This window comes from Triturus cristatus, chromosome 7 (genome assembly GCF_964204655.1).
Source record: "Triturus cristatus chromosome 7, aTriCri1.1, whole genome shotgun sequence".
NCBI classification, from domain to species: domain Eukaryota; kingdom Metazoa; phylum Chordata; class Amphibia; order Caudata; family Salamandridae; genus Triturus; species Triturus cristatus.
The window spans coordinates 867712433-867731714 of NC_140590.1; the positions used below are offsets into that span (position 1 = coordinate 867712433).

At 50.0% G+C, this 19282-nt stretch overlaps 1 protein-coding gene across 4 annotated transcripts in view; it reads left to right on the forward strand.

Annotated features, from left to right (window-relative positions):
• SLU7 (spliceosome associated SLU7) overlaps nucleotides 1-19282 on the forward strand; it is a 264929-nt gene that overhangs the window by 121432 nt on the left and 124215 nt on the right. For all 4 annotated transcript variants that reach the window (XM_085617820.1, XM_085617821.1, XM_085617819.1 and 1 more), the window contains exon 10: nucleotides 12532-12599. In XM_085617820.1, coding sequence (XP_085473946.1) covers nucleotides 12532-12599 — 68 coding nt within the window. The remainder of the gene's footprint in view (nucleotides 1-12531; nucleotides 12600-19282) is intronic.

Consider the following 19282-nt stretch of genomic DNA (forward strand, 5'->3'; position numbering starts at 1 on the left):
GACTGTTTTATATTAAATATTTTTAAAATAGCAAAATATTGTCTAAAAATCATCACAGTAATTAAGTCAACTTTTATCACTTGATTCCAAGTACTGACCCAGGACTGAATCTAGCATCCAGTCCTGGAAATCCAAAAGTAATCCTAAAAGTAATCTGTTGCAAATAACTTGAAACTTCCAGTGAACTCAATGCATTATTGTGTTTAAAATTGTGTTGCCTATTGCAACCACTTGTAACTTTATACATACGTCAATTGCATATTGCAAAAGTATTTATATAAAGCATCTCATTCTGAGAAAGTATATTTTAATACCTATTGTTGGTTCTAAAATAAAACAAGCACATATTTTTTATATATAAACCATTGGCCTAGAGTTCAGTTATTGAGTGTGTGAGATCATTTGCTGACTGTGTGTGCAACAAATGCTTTACACTGTCCTCTGATACTGCCTTACTGCTCGACCAAGCTACCACTTTAGAGAGTAAAGTTATATCTAACTTTAGCCTCTGCCAAACCTCTGGGGACTGTGGACTCTGTACACCCTGTACCTATTTGGGAACAGTATATACAGAGCCACTTTCTCACACACTGGCTCCCCACTGCCGATGACTGCAGCACTCTCAAATCCTCCCCTTGCACTGCGGCAGCCTGGGAGATGTAAGTACAGCGATTGCAGGCAGATATAGGAGATGGCATAATGGCTCTGAGGGGAGAGCGGGCAGGGCGGCGAGCAGTAAGAACAGGCTGAATCGGCCCCCCTCGCACATTGCACTATCACCGGAGAATGGAAGTACAGTGCCCCCGGTCTCCTCACCAGGCCAGGACACCCCACGTTGGGGCGAGTGTGGCCCCACACACTTCCTACAGGCCCGTTGTCATCACCGGTACCACTTCTCTATCTTCCCCAGGTGGGCGCCCACCGCGTCTCCGCGGCGGCCACTATTGCAGGATGCCCACAGGGTTCCAAACGCAGGGCCGGTGCACTCCTCCCCGATCGCTGAAAGCGACGCCTGAGCAGACTTTGCAGGTGGTAACAGCCCGCCGGGCCGAGTCGCAAAGCCCAGGCCGCCTTCTAGGTCGATGTGCGCACGCCTGGCGGCCGAGGAAACCAAGCACCGCAGGCGATCACAATGCCCCAAGCGGTTCGGGAAGCAGAGCACCGCGGAGTCCTCCGCACGGCTCCTAGGGCCACAAGCGGGCAGTTCGATGGCAGTACCTGGGGTGCAGCACAGCAGCGTCCAAAGTCAGCCGTCACGATCAGGGAGCTGATCAAAACAGGCCGTCACTACTGTGAGATCTGGGTGGGGAAGGGAGAAGGGTCTGCCATTGAACCACTCGCTGCCCGTCAACCACCACAGCAGATCTTTTGCAACACCGTCATGTGGCACTGCAATAAACAGGGTGGAGTGGGGTCGTGGACCCTCTGTCAAAAGGCCCTGTGTCTCTGGACTAGGCTGGAACGTCCCTGACGGTTCAACGCCTGGCCGGTTCTCTGAACGCTAGTGGGGACACGCTCAGCCGAAGGTTCCTTGCGGATCACGAATGGCATCTCCATACGGAGGTGGCACAAGGTCCCTTTTAGTGGAGGGGAGAGGCTTGGTTAGATCTGCTCACCTCCGGAGAGAACTTGCAATGTCAGCTGTTTTGCGTGTCAAAGTTTCCAAGGCTGCACTCGCTCTGCGGCGCTTTTAATCGCGAGTGGAGCTCAGGCCTCCTATATGCCTTTCCGCCCATACCCCTTCTGCCCAGAGTGCTCAAGAAAATCAGGAGCGACCGGGCACAAGTTATTCTTGTGGATCCAGACTGGGCACGGAGAGTTTGGTGTACAGAGCTTCTAGACATGAGAATCGATCCTCTGGTCAGGCTGCCCCTTCGGGAGGATCTCTTTCGCAGCAGCAGGGGAGGCTCCTCCACCCGAATCTGTCCACTCTACGCCTCCTTGTGTGGAGATTGAGCAGCAACAGTTGACTGCTTTTCACCTTTTATCATGCCACAGTGGACCTTAATCTGGTGCTCACCTTTTTGGTGTGTGCAAAATCTGAAAGACACACCTTAGTGATAGATTCCTTACCTTAGAATATCCCCAGGCGTCAGACTGGATCTGGAAAGTTTTGCTAGCAGTAACCCCTGTGCGACAGTAGGTGGCATCGTGCGGCTCCGTCACTGGCGTCGCAAGCGCCGAGATGACGTCATGGAGACTACTTAGGTGCCACCCATGCGCGCGGATGTCAGTTCTTTCTTTTTCCGCGCCAGCAAGCGCAGATCCGGTTAGAGCACGTACCTTAGTCACTTTTTGACTACCCTTTTTAAGACTTTTTGTCTCCTGTACTCCTTGGTGCACGTAGGGATGCCTGGATTTAAGTCTTGTGGGACCTGCCATCGCAATATGTAGGTGGCGGCCCCCCACAATATTTGCCTCTACTGCCTGGAGACCGACCACGACTCCCAGTCCTTTCGGGACTGTCGTACCATGGCCCGGAGGCTTTGAGGGAGCGGCACCGGAAGCTGCTGGAGGTCAGACACTCATCCCAGCGCCGTTCCAGGTCCAGGGACCGTTCCCGGGAACGCTCGTGGGGCCGCAGTCGTCGCTCCTCAGGTTCCAAGTCTTCACCCTCGGATTCGGGTAAGAGACGACACAAAAAGAAGTCGAAGAAGCGAGTTCGCTCTCCGACATCTCCCCGTCGGTCATCGTATGCGGACGAGGGGGACAGGGGTTCTGCCCCTGCGGCTCCTTTGGCGCCTGGGAGTCCCGCGGCCTACCCACCTTACCCGGGTCAGTCGGCGACTCCCAAACAGGTGCAAGAATTTCTTGGTACCATGGACCGCCTCTTTAGACCTCGGGCTCCAGCCGGCGCGCCTTTGGGCCCCGCGGTCCCAGGACCATTTTGTTCCGGCCTGGGATCCTCATTGGGACGCGGCGCCAGCGCCGTTTCCGACGCAGTTTGTTCCTTCTCCGGCCCCAGCTCTGCCACCGCGGTCTGTTCCCCATGCGACGGATGTGGAGGACGACTGGGAGGGGTCCGAGGACCCTCTTGCCTGTCAGTGTGACTCCGAGCAGGACTGGGTGGACGACTTGGAGGATGCCGGCAACCTCGACGTCTCCTCTGACCCGGGGTTTGCCTCTCCCCCACCTACCATGGAGGAGGGTGCCTCCTACACGATGGTGCTCCATCGGGCAGCTGAGGTTCTCAATCTTGATCTCCCTACGGTGGCCCTCAAAACTAATCTCCTCACTGAGGTGCTCCAGACAGCGTCCACTTCGTCAGAGACCCTGCTCCCATTTAACGACGCCCTCACTGACGTCTTTTTGGGCACTTGGTCGCGGCCAGCCACAGGGGCCCCTGTGGATAAGAATGTCGCCAGGTGTCACCGTCCGGCGCCTGGTAACCCTGCTTTTCTGACCACTCATCCTACGCCTGGGAGCCTGGTTATCCAAGCCTCGACGTCACAGAGTGCCTTTCCCACTGCTCCGCCGAATAAGGACTCTAAGAAGCTGGATCAGTTCGGTAAGCGGTTGTTCTCTTCGGCCAGCTTTGGGCTGCGGTCAGTGAACACCGCCTGCTTAATGGGCCGCTATTCCCACGCGGTCTGGGATACAGTTGCAAAGGTGGTGCCTCAGGTTCCTGAGGAGACCCACGCTGTGCTGTCCCAAACTGTTTCTGAGGGTAAGGATGCGGCTACGTTCGCCATTCGGTGTGGTTTGGACACCACGGGCTCGCTGGGTAGGGGCGATTTCTACGACTGTGGCGCTTCGTCGCCATGCTTGGTTGAGATCTACCGGGTTCTCGCCGGATGTCCAAAGCTCGTTCATGGACATGCCCTTTGATGGCACTCGCCTGTTTGGTGATAAGGCCGACAGTGCACTGAACCGTTTTAAGGACTCGCGGGCCACGGCCAACTCCTTGGGTCTTTCCGCAAAGAGCCCGGCCACTCCTGGTTTTTGTTCTTTAGTGGCCACGGCAGAGGCGCCCAGGCATGTTCCTTCAGCAAGCCTGTGCAGAACCAGCCTCAGCGCGGATGCGGCTTCCGCAGGGGCGGGTCTGGGAAACAGCGTGGGGGTCAGTCCACTTCCGCCCCCGCTGCTTCTGCCTCCAAACCATACGAATCCGAGCTTTGTGGAGCCAGTGGGTGGCAGGATCCGCCACCACCTCCCCCACTGGCCTGATATCACATTGGACAAGTGGATGTTGCAGACCATCCGCAGGGGTTACTCCCTTCCTTTTCAGTCCTCCCCTCCAGCCATTCCACCTCGGTGCCACCGCATGTCGGGGGATCACTTGGTGCTTCTCAAGCAGGAAGTCACGGCCCTCTTGGCCAAGGGGGCCATCGAGTGCGTTCCTGGGCCGGAAGTAGGGAGTGGTTGTTATTCCCACTACTTTCTGATCCCCAGGAAGGACAAAGGGGGCCTGCGCCCCATCTTGGACCTCCGGAACGTCAATCGTTTCCTCTGGAAGGAGAAGTTCAAAATGCTGACTCTGGCTCAGTTCCTGGCTGCCCTTGACCCTGGAGACTGGATGGTAGCGTTGGACTTGCAGGACGCATATTTTCACATCCCCGTCTTGCCTGCCTACCAGCGTTACCTGCGGTTCACGGTAGGCCAGGAGCATTTTCTGTTTGCTGTCCTCCCCTTCGGCCTTACCAGCGCCCCTCGGGTGTTCACGAAGGTGATGGTGGTGGTCGGAGCTCACCTGCGCAAGTCGGGGTGTCAGTCTTCCCTTACCTCGACGACTGGTTGTTGAAGGCGGGCTCGCCCCAGGCAGTCATCAACCACCTTCAGACTAAGGCCGACCTCCTGCATTTGCTGGGGTTCTCCATCAACGTGCCAAAGTCTCACCTGAGTCCCTCTCAGAAGCACCCCTTCATCGGAGCGGTTCTGGATTCAACTCTGTTTCGGGTTTATCCTCCCGAGCAGTGAGTCTGGGATATTCAGGCTATGATTCCGATCTTTCAGCCTCTGTCCTGGGTTTCAGTCAGGATGACCCTCCGGCTCCTGGGCCTGATGGCCTCCTGCATCCTGCTTGTGCAACATGCCAGATGGCATATGCGGGCTCTGCAGTGGGACCTGATTTCCAGTGGGCGCAGCATCAGGGCAACCTGTCTGATCATGTCCAGATCTCGGAGGGCACTGCACAGCAAAGTGGTGGCTCACGAATCGCGATTGGGTCAATGGCAGATCCCTCTCCCTTCCCCAACCGAAGCACACAGTGGTGACGGATGGGTCCCTCCTGGGATGGGCAGGCCACTTGGGAGAGGCGGAGATCAGAGGCCTCTGGTCTCCGGCGGAGTCTCGCCTCCATATCAATCTGTTGGATCTTCGGGCGATCCGACTTGCACTGAAGGCATTCCTTCCCTCTGTCCGGGGAAGTGTGGAGCAGGTGTTCACGGACAACACCTCCGCCATGTGGTATTGCAACAAACAGGGCGGGGTGGGGTCATGGACCCTATGTCGGGAGGCTCTGCGCCTCTGGACATGGCTGGAACATCAAGGCATCACCTTGATGGTTCAACACCCTGCAGGTTCTCTGAACGCCAGGGTGGACGAACTCAGCCGCCGGTGCTTGATGGATCACGAGTGGCGTCTGAGCTCGGACGTGGTGCAAGGTCTCTTTCAGCAGTGGGAGAGCCTTGGTTAGATCTATTCACCACCGAAGAGAACGTGCAATGTCTTCAGTTCTGCACATTGGAATTTCCAAGGCGGCACTTACTAGGTGACGCTTTTCGTTGCGAGTGGAGTTGTGGTCTATTGTACGCCTTTCTGTCTATACCACTTCTACCCAGAGTGCTGAAGAAGATTCGGTGCGACTGGGCCCAAGTCATTCTTGTGGCCCCAGACTGGGATCGAAGAGTTTGGTATCCCGAGCTACTCAGTATGACCATCGATCGCCTGATCCGACTGCCTCTTCAGTCGCAGCAGCAGGGGAACGGTCCTCCACCTGAACCTGTCCAGCCTCCACCTCCATGCGTGGTGATTGAATGGTGACAGTTGACAGCCTTCGATCTTCATCCCGAAGTCTGTGATGTCATTCTGGCAGCCAGGCGTCCCTCCACTAAAACGGTATACGCCTGAAGGTGGAACAAGTTTGTGGCATGGTGCACAGCTAAGGCTGTGGCTCCCCTCTCTGCCCCTCTTTCTGAAGTCCTTCTGTTCGTACTATCCTTGGCCCAGCAGGGCTCTGCTCTGGGCACTGTCAAAGGTTATCTTTCGGCCATCCCTGCCTTTTTACGGCTTCCAGATCAGCCTTCCCTTTTTAAGACTCTGGTTGTTAACAGTTTCCTAAAAGGCATTACGCACACGTTTCCTCCCATGCCGTTCATAATGCCTCAATGGGATTTAAACCTTGCCTTGACATATCTGATGTGCGCTCCCTTTGAGCCCCTTCATACCTGTCCTTTGCGTCTTCTCACGCTCAAGACGGCCTTCCTTGTAGCTATCACCTCTGCCAGAAGAGTGAGTGAACTCCAGGCTCTTTCTTCCAAACCTCCTTTCATTTCTGTTCATCCGGACAAGGTGGTTTTAAGGACCCGTCCTTCATTCTTGCCAAAGGTTGTCACGCCCTTTCACATCGAGCAGACCATCACTTTGCCTACCTTCTTTCCGCCTCTGCAGCCTTCGAAAGAGGAGGAGAGACTCCACCGTCTGGACCCAAAACGCGCACTCTCGTTCTACCTGCAGCGCACACAACAGTTCCGGGTGGATGACCAGCTCTTTGTTGGCTACGTGGGCGCCAAAAGAGGTCGGGCTGTGCACAAGCGGACCATCTCTCGGTGGGTCGTTCTCTGCATCAAGGCCTGTTACTCGTTGCCTAAGAAGGAGCCTCCTGTGGGGCTGCGTGCCCAATCTACCAGGGCGACGGCAGCCACTACTGCCTTGGGACGCGGTGTCCCCTTGCAGGACATTTGTCAGGCAGCTACATTGGCCTCGCTGCATGCTTACCAAGGATTACTGCCTTGACAGTCTGGTTCGGAGAGACGGCTTCTTTGGCCGTTCTGTTCTCTGTGACTTTCTGGTGTAATCTATTCACAGACCCACCACCAGGGTTGGTATTGCTGGGGTATCTATTCTAAGGTAAGGAATCTATCACTAACGTGTCTCTTTCAGATGCACAAGTTACTACTTGCGTAACGATATATCTGTAAGAGACATTAGTTAGTGGTAGATTCCTTACCGCCCCACCCATCCTCCCCGTTCTGCGAACTGATTTCTAGGGTTAAGGTCATCCCTTTCAGGGCCCTAGTTTCTTGGCACCAGTGGTCAGTTTCTTGCATGGCTCTGCGTTCCTGGCGCGGAAAGTATTTTACAGAACTGAAGTCAGCGCGCATGGGTGGTGCCTAAGTAGTCTCTGTGACGTCATCTCGGGGCTTGTGACGCAGCGACTGACGCGGAGCTGCACGACGCCACCTACTGACGTGCAGGGGTACTGCTAGCAAAACTTTCCGGATCCAGTCTGACGCCTGGGGATATTCTAAGGTAAGGAATCTATCACTAACTAATGTCTCTTACAGATATATCGTTACACAAGTAGTAACTTGTGCGTTTGAACCGTTGCATAACTGTCCTCAGCGGTTGCTCACCATCAAGACAGCTTTTTTGGTGTCAACCTCTGCCAGGAGAGTCAGCGAACTACAGGCGCTATCTACAAAGCCTCCTTACCTGATGCCCTTTCCGGATAAGGTAGTATTCCGGACTAGGGCATCTCTTCTTTCTAAGGTGGTAACACCCTTCCATCTGTGACAGTCGATTACCCTCCACACCTTCTATGTGCCTCCACATCCTTCCAATGAAGAGGAACGTCTCCACCGTCTGGACCCCAAAAAAGCTTTATCGTTCTACCTTGATCGAACCAAAGAGTTCCGGGTGGATGACCCACTCTTTGTTGGGTACGTGGGCACAAAGAGGTTGTGCTATCCAGAAGAGGACTATATCCTGATGGGTTATCCTCTGTATAAACAATTGTTACACCTTAGCGAAGAAGGAGCCCCTGAAGGGCTCAGGGGCCTATTCCACCAGGGCAAAAGCAGGCACCACGGCTCTCCAGCATTGTGTTCCCGTTTCAGATATATGCCAAGCTGCCATATGGTCATCTCTGCACAAGTTTGGCAGACACTACTAACTGGATTCCCAGGTTCACAGAGAGGGCCTCTTTGGTCGCTTTGTTTTACAGGATTTTCTAGTCTGAACCATTCCGCAGTCCCTCTTCCGGGTATGGCATTGCTTGGGTGTCTGTTCAAAGGCATGGAATCTGCGGCCATTAAGTATAATGGGAAGGGTTGTGCTTGTCAAATTGGTGATACTACCAAGGATGATCTATCACTGTACAAATCTCCCATACAAAATACCTCTAAAACATTTCAGCGATTTAAACTCCTTATTAACATCAATGATCTGGAAAATGGGGAGATTTGTGTTCTGTACATTACGGCTTCCAACATCTAGAGGAGGGCTAGGGTTCCTTAACCTAGAGCGCTACTGCACAGTGGTCCAGCTACAGTGGGCTGAGAGATGGCTGGCTGTCACTCCCCAAATGGAGGTGGCCAGAAAAAACCTCCTTTTGCCTTTGGCAAAATAGGAGGATTTATTTACCGGTCCTTGCAGCTGTAATGACACAAAGCTCTGGAAGGTTTTGCCATGGCTGTCTTAATTATGCGACATATTCGCCAAACATTCCAATAAAAACGTTGGTGGAAGGGAAGGAAATCAGCCCACAAGACTGGGGGTAATACAGCCTATACACAATGGGGCTCCTTATGGGGGCAGACAATTGAGATCATTCACAGAAACAAGCAAACCAAAAGAAAAAAAACTTCTTTTTAAAAAATATGGCTGGTTGGGAGAAAACAACACTGTGACTAAATACTACTTTTAATGGGGTAAAAGTGCTTTCTTCTTGGCCACGTCGGCAATAATTTAATCTTTGGCAGCTCCATTGTGACTGGATCCTTGAGGTTTGGCAAGAGTTTATTCCAAAGATTTCATTTTTGGTTGTTTTTAATTTTTTCTTTCAAGCAGAACCCCCAACATATAGCCCCATTCATGGTTAAATTTAGAATCATTTGTAAAAGGTATTTTTGACAAACAATACTTAAAAACCTGTTGTGTTTGAGAACCATTAGACCTCTCGTTCACTACAGAACATCCAACCACTTCTCCATATAACCTGTGCACGTGAGCCCTCTTTCTCTTGTGTCACCAGTGTACATAGTACAAGTATCTCTGGTGATAATGCCCACTTCTACTTGTTTTTGGAAGTACTCTAGCTGATTCTCCACCTCTTGGTTGGGGCACTAGAATTGCTTTATGCACGTAGCTTAAGACATTTCGAGAGGATGGCAAGACCTGCTACCTTTCTAGTCTTGAAGGCTCTTCCCTGTAGGAAGCGGACTCTCTATATAGTGTTCCAAAATGAGATGTACTATGCAGAGAGCCCAGATATCCTCTATTAGTGTACAGGGACTTTCTTTAACGATCCCAAGGTGCTTTATTTGTGGTAGTGTGGTCGAGCAGCCTTAGGCTTACCAAAGGAGACCCAACACCAATTTTTAAAAATAAACACAGGTTTTCATAATAATTTAGACACCAATATCTTCTAGATCAGGTAGTACTTTTCGAGTTAGCGATTTTCAGAAAAATAGAAAATACAGCTGTCAAATTTGAGGCATGAGCCTCGAACGCTGTATTGTTATCCAATGGGAGAAAGATGCACTTCATAGGGTCTGTTGCAAACGACTTACAGGACTGTTCTTCTGGACTTAAGTAGCGGCCAGGGTCCAAGAAAGCACCAAGAGTTCAGTTTTGGGGTGTCCAGGTGCAAAGGTGCTTCTCGTGGTGGCAGCCTCAAACGCTACATATTGATGCAAAGAAAGTCTGCAAGTGGGGCGTGGGGTACCAGTCTGACAGAATGGCTATTGAGGGTTTCGGACCATAGAGACACTGTCTTTTTCCATGTACTCTTGCTTAGGTGTTTTATCCGGCAAGTCAGTGGGTTTGATGCTTTCACAATTCTTGTTGCACCTGCAGAAGAGAAGAAACACAGCAAGACAACTTGCGTGGATATGGCCTTGTCGTGCAGGTCGGTTTTTGTAGCGGTGGTTTTCGGGCTGAACACAAACAAGCCTTGCTGCTTGCAACAGGCTTCAGTACCCAGGGGTAGGTCAGCATCTCGAAGACTCGATGGGGCTGACCTCTTTGACACTCAGTGACCTCCTCCCGGGCTTCTGATGCTTCAGTGGACCCGGTGGTCAGCAGATCGGTGAACCGGACTGTGCAGTCGGTGGCTGCAGGGAAGTGGCTCCTCTACTTCAAGGGAGATGCTGGCAGTTCGGCGAAGTCCTTGGCAGCTCTCCGAGGCTTTTGGAGGATGCACAGCTGCAGAGTGAGTCAGGACTTTGCATTTGTCAGGACAGGAGCAGGCAGGCATGGTTTGGCGCCAAGTCCACAACTAGTCCACAGTTTTTGCGTAGCTCGTCTCTTCTTTGTCTTTTAGCTCTTCTTTGTCCTTCTTCTTTAGTCAAGTGAATTGAAGTTTCTGGTGTCAGAGGGCCACCCAAATGCTCAATTTAGAGACTTTGAGGGGAGTGAAGGGTAGCAGCCAATATGCTACTTACCCTTTGGGTCACTACACCCCCTATATGACCACTTCCTGTCCCAGAGTCCTTAATTCCTCCAAACACAAGATGGTGGAATCCTTCTTTTGTGAAGCACATCAGGTAGCCCACCTTTGGGGTGTGACTAGCCTGGATGTGCAACATGCGTCCTTGCATAGCTAATTTCCTGCCTATCCTGGTGCCAAATGGGTCTCAGGGGGTGGCATCTCCCAGGGCTTGGGAACGCCCAGGGTTGCATATCAATGGCTGCAGGGCCTTTGAAGCCCCTGGTCTTTGATATGCTAAATCCCTAGCCATGCTGCTGGAGGAGGTGAGAACACCTTCCTTCGGAACAGGCATTTTTTTCTGGCCTCCGGGAGCATGGGCTCTCACCTGTAGTGGGTCAGAAACTCACCAGTGGTGGCAAGCTTGTCGATACCAGTCAGACAGCACACTAAATAGTGGTAGGTTTTCAGTGTGGACCTCTAAGGTGCCCTCTGGGTGCAGGTCATAATAAATCCAATACAGGAATCAGGAAGAATTTATTAAGAAAAGGTGTTTGATACCAAACACCATAGGTTTCAGTGAAGCCATGATTTTGTTGGGGAACTCGAAATAACCAGTGCCCAGTACATATACTTCAGATGGCTTCCCTGTTCATTTGTATCATCTAGTAATTAAACTAGACAGCACAGGGGCATATCTGCTTGTGCAGATATGCCCTCACTTGTAATATACCAGTGCCCAGTACATATACTTAAGATGGCTTTCCTGATCACTTGTACCATCTAGTAATAGAACTAGACAGCACAGGGGCATATCTGCTTATGCAGATATTCCCTCACATGTAATATAATGCACCCTGCCTTAGGGCTATAAGGCCTGCTGTAGGGGTGAATTACATACATAACATGCAGTGACTTTGGTATGGCATACAATGAGTGTACTATGTCGTATTTTCACTCATGGTTTGCACTATGATACAGTCGAAATGGCAGCCTACATGCAATTTTTTTCGGGGGGGAGTCCCTCAGAGTGGCATGATACGTGCTGGAGCCCTTAGGGACCCTCATTGGCACCCATGCCCTAGATACCAGGGGTGTGACTTACTAGGGACATACAGGGTTGCTAAAGTGTGTGTCAATTAGAACTTTTTACCTTCTTTTTAGGGTATGAGCACTGGCCTTGGGGCCTGGTTAGCAGGGTCTCAGTACACATGATTTGAAAGATATTAGTACCAGTGGCAAAAAGAGGGGGGTTACCAGGAGAAAAAAGAAGCACTTTCTCAAATCCCCATCCTGTTTTCTGACAATCAACCTGCTCTAAATTCATTCTTCTCATGCCAGCTTCTGCTCCCTTCTTGCTCCCTGTGATTCTTTCTTTCTTCTGTTTTAAGTCTGTCCCCTGCTACCTTCTTGCACACATCAACATAGCTTTCCAACTGTCTCCTGACACAAACATTCTCTCCCCCATTTGCTCCTTGTGACACTGGGACCTGCTCCTCTTCTCTCGTGTGACACAAGCTCTCATGGTCTGACACATTGACTTCTTATCTTTGCTTACTTCTACAGGCACTAGAGCGTTCCATAATTGTCTCCTGCCATTTTTCTTAAAGTAAAAAGAAAAGATCTGTTTTATCCATTGTAATCGAAGGGCGGCAGTTGTAACTTGTTGGAATGATTTGTGTTCTGAATATATTTGCTGCTAAAAACAGATATGCAGGCAGACTGATATATGTGTATTACCTAAAACTTTTTGAAATTCAAACTTAAATTCCCTCTGTTAGTTACTGCAAAGAGTACTGATAATTATTTGCTTGTGTTGTGACAATTCAGGAATTCAGCAGTGTACCTTTCGCCATTTTTAAACTATCGACTGATAATTTGTGAAATTTTATGACATTAATATTAACTGCACTAAAGAGTATAATATTGTGTATTTCCTGCAGGGTCAGCTATGCTGGAGATAACTTTGTCCGTTATTCTGGTGCAACGATTTCCATGGCACAAACGCAGTGTGAGTAACTTCGATTCCCATCACTGTATATGGATGTCAATGCTGACCCCGTAGTCCCAGGAAATCCTCAGTGACTGGATTTGGCCCCCCAGTTTATTCATAAGCCCTGTACCGCCAGCCAATAGTTTTGCAGTTGTAATACCTTACTTTGATGGATTATGCGATTACTGCATGTTACCAATGCCACAATGCTTTAGTCCTGGGCTTTTCTTGTACAAGTAGTTGCTTATTTTTGGGTTGGTTCTATAGGAAGAACTGAAAGGAGACAGGACTACAGCTCTCAGGATTAACTAAGTTGTTAAAGAACAAAAGCACAGACTGCATTCTTGGTGATATGAACTCATCTGGTGCCCTCTGAACACCAGACTTGCCAATTGTTATATGTGACAATAGGAGGTGAATGTGTTTATAGACTTTTTTTGTTTAGCATCATTCTACCATGGGCTTGAGTCCATGTTAAGTTCCTTATAAAGCATTGTGAAATCCTCCAGATCTAATTTTAAAACAAAAAAGAGTATGACACATTGTATGCTTAGTGCTTCTGTTATTTTTTAAGTCCGAATTCCAAATTGATGTTTGGCCCAGAAGATGATTAAAGCAGTTGGAGACAGCGCTTCAGCCTTCACCAAAATTGAAAATACTGAATCATTTTTACTTGGAATGGCTTCTTTTGCAAATATTAACCAGGGTTAGCACACTTAACTACTTGCCCACATATAACCTTGTTTGAGGTTGAGATTGTTCGGATGATAGCAGTACTATGTGCATTAACTCGAATGTCTACAGCCTTTAGTAGTAAGATTCAAACTTTGCTATCTAAAGACATTAGGACGCAGAAGACAGTGGTTGAAAACAATATAGAAAGAGTCTGTTAAAGCAGATATAGAAACTAATGGTAGATACTCTGACCATAGCTCGCTTCCATGAGGACGAAACACTCCCTGAAGACAGCGAAATGTTAATAAGATTCAGAATAATTGGGGCAACAGAGTCAAAGATCCGACTGAGAGTCAAGGGGGAAGCAACATCACTTGAGGAGCAGGATTTCAGCCGTTCCATGTAAGTTTTTAAAGACTTCATATCCATAAGAGGGATAATTTCAATGAGGGGCTCTAGCGATCGGGGCTTTGCTTCTACCGGGGTAGTAGCAGAAGCTGGTAAGGGGGGAAAGGTGGAATAGATGTAATCAATTTTCTTATGGAACAAATGAGCCAGCTTGGTGAAACACACTCCTAACACCGTTCAAGCAACACAGGACGTTAGGAAACAGGTTAACTCTGGTGAATGCACTAAGTTACTTTTTGTTGTAGTACAAGACGAAGTGTTAAGTTTGCTGGTAAGTAAACTGTTTCAGATTTGGAGTTTTGCAGGGTATAACTAAGGTTCTCCTAAGGTTCAGGTTGGCACTCAAGGGGCACCACCAGCGAACTCGGGCCGTGGGCGTCAGGTGTAAAGTGGTGAGGACTCGCGGATCCAGCTGGATCTGGAGTCCTGGCTTAGGGTGGTATTTGATAAATCTGGTGTCCACAGGAGTTCTGAGTTCTTTAGGAAGACAGGGCAGGAAACCAGGAATCTTGCAAGGGTTCAGAGCAAGAGATAGGCCGGTAGGGCTGTGGCCAAAACAGTTGTCGTCATCGCCGTCGTCCTCTTCTGCAGCACAGCTTTTCGGTCCTTATTCTTGTCACATCGAATCTGAAGAGGCACAGTTCAGGGTTGCTCCTAAATACTAGATTTAGGGGCATTACAGGGGTGTGCAGGTGAATATGCTATTACTCATGAAGTGGGCCGAGCACCGGGGGTGGGAGGGATAGGGGAGTTTGTTATTGTAGGTTGGATGTAAAATGTAAAGATATGACTGCATATTTTAATGTCATAATATGGCTGTGTTTAGATCAGAGGCACTCGTAGGATGGAAATGCACATTGTTTCGAAACCATGGACCTAATTATTTGCACCTACAAATGTTGTACTGTTTTTTCACGTCTTGTATAGACTCCCTAAGAACGCTGTTGAGACCTGATGTACAACTACTGTGAACACAAATTACATAAACTGTACGTATAGACAGTCTGTATAATGCCTTGCATTATATGTATATCTGTTGAGCAAAATTAATAAAAATATGTTATAAAAAACAAAAAATACAGGGGTGTGCAGGTTGGGACCAATGGGTCCCTTCTCTCTGGTGTCTACACCCCCTAGTATGCTACCCACCAGTGGTAGGGGGGCATAGGCCTCTTCCTGTTGGAGGGTTCTCCCCATCTCCAAGATGGCGGGGACTGAGAGTTGGCCTTTACTTTGCCTTCCCCACCTGAGGGGTGGGGTTGGCAAAGGTGGGCACACTTCCCTTCCTGGATAGGTTTTCCCGCTGGTTCTCATGCCCAAACTGGGGGGTCAGAACCGGTGGGAGCGAGTTGCTGATAGCAGCAAAAGGCAGGGGCTAGCTAACAAAGGCTGAAGGCCCTTGAAGCTCCCTCTTCAGGTACACTGCCCATCCTGGGGGAGGAGGCATGACACCACTGCCCAGGACTTGCTAAGTATCCAGACCCAGAGAGCGGAGGCCTCTCTACCCAGGGGTCCAGAAACCTGCCTCGTGGTGCCAGATGGCTGGGAGCCATTCAGGAACCTCACCAGAGTTGGTTGTTTTTCAGGGATGCCCTCTGTGTGCATTTTCCATTAAATCTAACACTGGCATTAGAGTGGGTTTAATGTGCTCAAACTTCCCAGACTTCAGTAAAGCCATCTAGGAGCTGTGGAGTTTGTGCTGACAAACTCCCAGCCCAAGTACTCAAAAGGGCTCCTCTGCACTCACAATGTCTGTGAATGGCAGAGGCTCTGTAGGTGCACATTGCTCATGCCCTCACCTGTGGTGTGGTGCACCCTGCCTTTAGGGTTGCAAAACCTGCTAGACGGGTGACTTGTCCATGCCACAGGCAGTTTTTGTGGGCATGGCACACAGCATGTGCGCCATGTCGACTCTTCAGTTTGGTCTGCACCAAAAAACGCAGCCTGCTCTGGCAGTAGAGGATATTAAAGTAAGGGGCATCTGAGGGTGGCATAATACTTGCTGCAGCCCTCAAAGGCCCTCTCTAGTCACAAGGCTCTTGGTACCAGGGGTACCCTTTACAAGGGTCTTACAGGTGGCTCAGAGGTGTGCCAGCTGTGTATAACAAAGGTATTGTTTTGGGTAAGAAAGTCCTGGTTAGCAGAATCCCAGCACACACTTAGTCAATTTTGCATCTGGAAAAACATTAGGAGGTAACCATGCAAAATGGACACTTTTCTACAGCTCCCACCCCCCAAACGAAAGGGAATGAGACTAACCTTTCCCAAAAGAGTCTTCATCATCTAAGTAGAAGAACCTGGAAAGTCCATCTGCATTGGAATGGGCAGTCCCAGGTCTGTGTTCCACTGTAAAGTCCATTCCCTGTAGGGAGATGGACCACCTCAAGTCAACTTTCATTTGCATTAGCCAGAGGTCTGTGGTCAGTTTGGATTAGGAAGTGAGTCCCAAACAGGTAGGGTGTCAGCTTCTTCTGGGACCAAACCACAGCAGAGGCCTCCCTCTCAATAGCACTCCAACGCTGTTCCCTGGGGAGTAGCCTCCTGCTTATGTCTGGGATAGGACCGCGCCTATCCCTAGCTAGAGTCTGCACAATGTACTGCTTGGAGTAGTTTGGAGCCTTGAGAATAGGTGCTGAGCACATTGCCTCTATCAGGGTATCAAAATCGTTTTGACAACCAAGTGTCCAGTTCACTTTCTTGGCCATCTTCTTGGAGGTAGGTTTTGTGAGAGGGGGAGTGGTGGTGGGGGGGGGTTCGCAATGGACCCATATCCCTTTACAAACCTCCAGTAATGTCCCGACTTCGTTCTGGGTTGTGCAAGCCTCCCAGTCCAGAATGGTCTGGGACTTGTGTTGCAAGCGATCTACTTGCCCTCCGCCCACAAGGTGGTTCAAGTGCCCTGCCCTATCTGGCACTTAGATGCCTTGATAGTTAGGCCTGCAGTTTGCAGAGCCTGTAAAACCTTCCCCCGGTTGATCAGGTGATCATGCCAGGAGGAGCTAAAGACATCAATATCATCAAGATGTGCTGCACTAAAGTTCTTCAACCCAGCAAGGACTTGATTCACCAACCTTTGGAAGGTGGCAGGGGTATTCTTTAAACCAAAGGGCAAAACCGTGAACTGATAATTCACATCAGGTGTGAAGAATGCTGTTTTTCCTATTGCTCCTGGGTTCATGCCAATTTGCCAGTACCCTGCAGTTAAGTCAAAGGTACTGAGAAATGTGGCTGCCCCTAATCAGCTCATCAGCCCTGGGTATGGGGTGAGCACGTGTCTTATGACGGCATTGAGATCTCTATAGTCCACACATAACCTCATCTCTTTTTTCCTCCCTGGGGGTGAGGTTTTGGGACTAAGACCACTGGACTAGCCCAGGGACTTTCAGAGGACTCCGTCACCCCTAATCTCCAGCATCTTATTTACCTCAACTTTGAAGCTCTCCTTAACTTGGTCAGATTGTCGAAAGATTTTGGTTTTGGCAGACAATCTGTCCCCAGTGTCCACATCATGGGTACGCCAGTGTGCTTGACTAGGGGTTAGGGAGAAGAGCTCAGTAGACTGTTGCAGGACATGCCTGCACGCCAGCCTGATGTTCGGCAGTGAGGTTTTCTGAATAGATAACTACATCAACAGTCCCATCTTGGGGGTCTGTAAGAGAGGAAGTAAGGGAGAGGTTCACTGTGTCTCCCGATTCTCATCAGTGGCCAACAGCATGGATAAATGAGCCCTGTCGCAGTAGAGTTTCAGGCAGTTTACATGGATCACCCTCTTGGGGTGCCTATTGGTGCCCAGGTCTACCAAGTAGGTAACCTCACTCTTTTTCTTAAAGATGGGGTCAGGGCCACTCCACCTGTCCAAGGGGGCCCTTGGTGCCACAGGCTCCCAAACCCACACCTTCTGCCCTGGTCGGAACTCCATCAGTGCAGCTTTTGGTCATACCATAACTTCTGGAGCTGTTGGCTGGCCTCAAGGTTTTTGGATGTCGTTTCCATGTACTCTGCCATCCTGGAACAAAGGCCTAGCACATAGTCTACCATATCTTGTTTAGGTTCATGGAGAGGGTTCTCCCAACCTTCTTTTACAAGAGCAAGTGGTTCACCTCACAGGATGGCCAAACAGAAGCTCAAAGGGGGGGAAACCCATCTCCCTTCTGATGCACCTCTCTAAGCGAAAAGCAGGTATGGTAAGAGGGACATCCCATCTCCTTTTGAGTTTTCCAGGGAGCCCCATGAACATGCCCTTCAATGTCTTGTTGAACCTTTCAACAAGGCCATTGGTTTGTGGGTGGTAAGGTGTAGTGAATTTGTTGTTCACTCCACACTCCTTCCACATGTGCTTCAGGTATGCAAACATGAAGTTAGTACCTCTGTTTGATGCCACCTCCTTAGGAAACCCTACCCTGGTTAAGACACCAATGGAGGCCTTGGCTACTTCAAGAGCTGTAGTAGTCCTATGGGGTATGGTTTCAGGATACCTGGTAGCATGATCCACTACTACAAGTATGAATTTGTTTTCTGAGGCTGTGGGTGGTTCCAGTAGACCAACTATGTCCACACCAACTCTTTCAAAGGGAACCCCAACAACTGGTAGTGGAATTAAAGGGGGGCCTTTGGGTTTCTACCTGTTTTGCCACTGGCTTGACAAGTGACACAGGAGATGACAAACTACTTCACTTTCTGGGACCAGTAAAAATGGCTGGCAAGCTATTCCCGCATTTTAGTCTGGCCCAGGTACCCAGCTAGGGGGGCATCATGTGCCAAAGTAAGTAAGAACTCCCTATACAGTTGAGGCATTGCCACTCTCCTGATGGCACCAGGTTTGGGGTCTCTGGCCTCAGTGTACAGGAGCCCCTCCCCCAATAGACCCTGTGGGAGCCACTGACATCTCCCTTTTTCTGTTCGGCAGCTTGCTGTGGCACGCTTTCAACAGTGGGACAGACTTGCTGCCACAGGCACAGCGGTTCCTTAGGGGACCCCCCTGGGCCCAGGAGCACAACCTTGTCAGGTCCAAGTTCCATGGGCTCAGTTCCCTCTTAGACTGACAAGTCCTCTCCCTGAGGAGAGGGGTCCTGAGCTTGTTGCTATGTAGAAGCTGGCCTCCCAGTCTTCTTAACCTTCATCTTGGGAGGTTGAGCCATCCTTTCAGGCTCCAACACTCTTTTTTCACCCGGTGATCAAGTGTGTGCTCTTGTTTTCACACACACTACCTCAGGGATATGCAGCATAGCTGCATGTGTCTTCCTTTCTGCCTCAGCCCATGCTGAGGTCTCCAGGTCATTTCCAAGCAGACAGGCGGCTGTGAGTTTTGGAGAGACCACTACCTGTTTCATGCCAGTAACACCCCCGCCTAATGTCTCCGTAGCCATGGAATGGTTAATAGTGACTCTGTCCGCGTTGGTGATTGGATAGGTTTTTCCAGTCAGGTACTGCTCTGAGGAAACCAGTGTAGCTCTCACCATAGTGACATTGGCATTTGTATCCCTCAGGGCTTCTACCCTGGTCCCATTCACTAAGGGGTATTGTAAGTACTTTTTCAAGTTAGGGGGCCAGACAGCCAAAGTGGCTAACCCTCCCTCCCCTTCAGAGACTAGAACAGCCTCAGTGTGAATCCTGTTTTG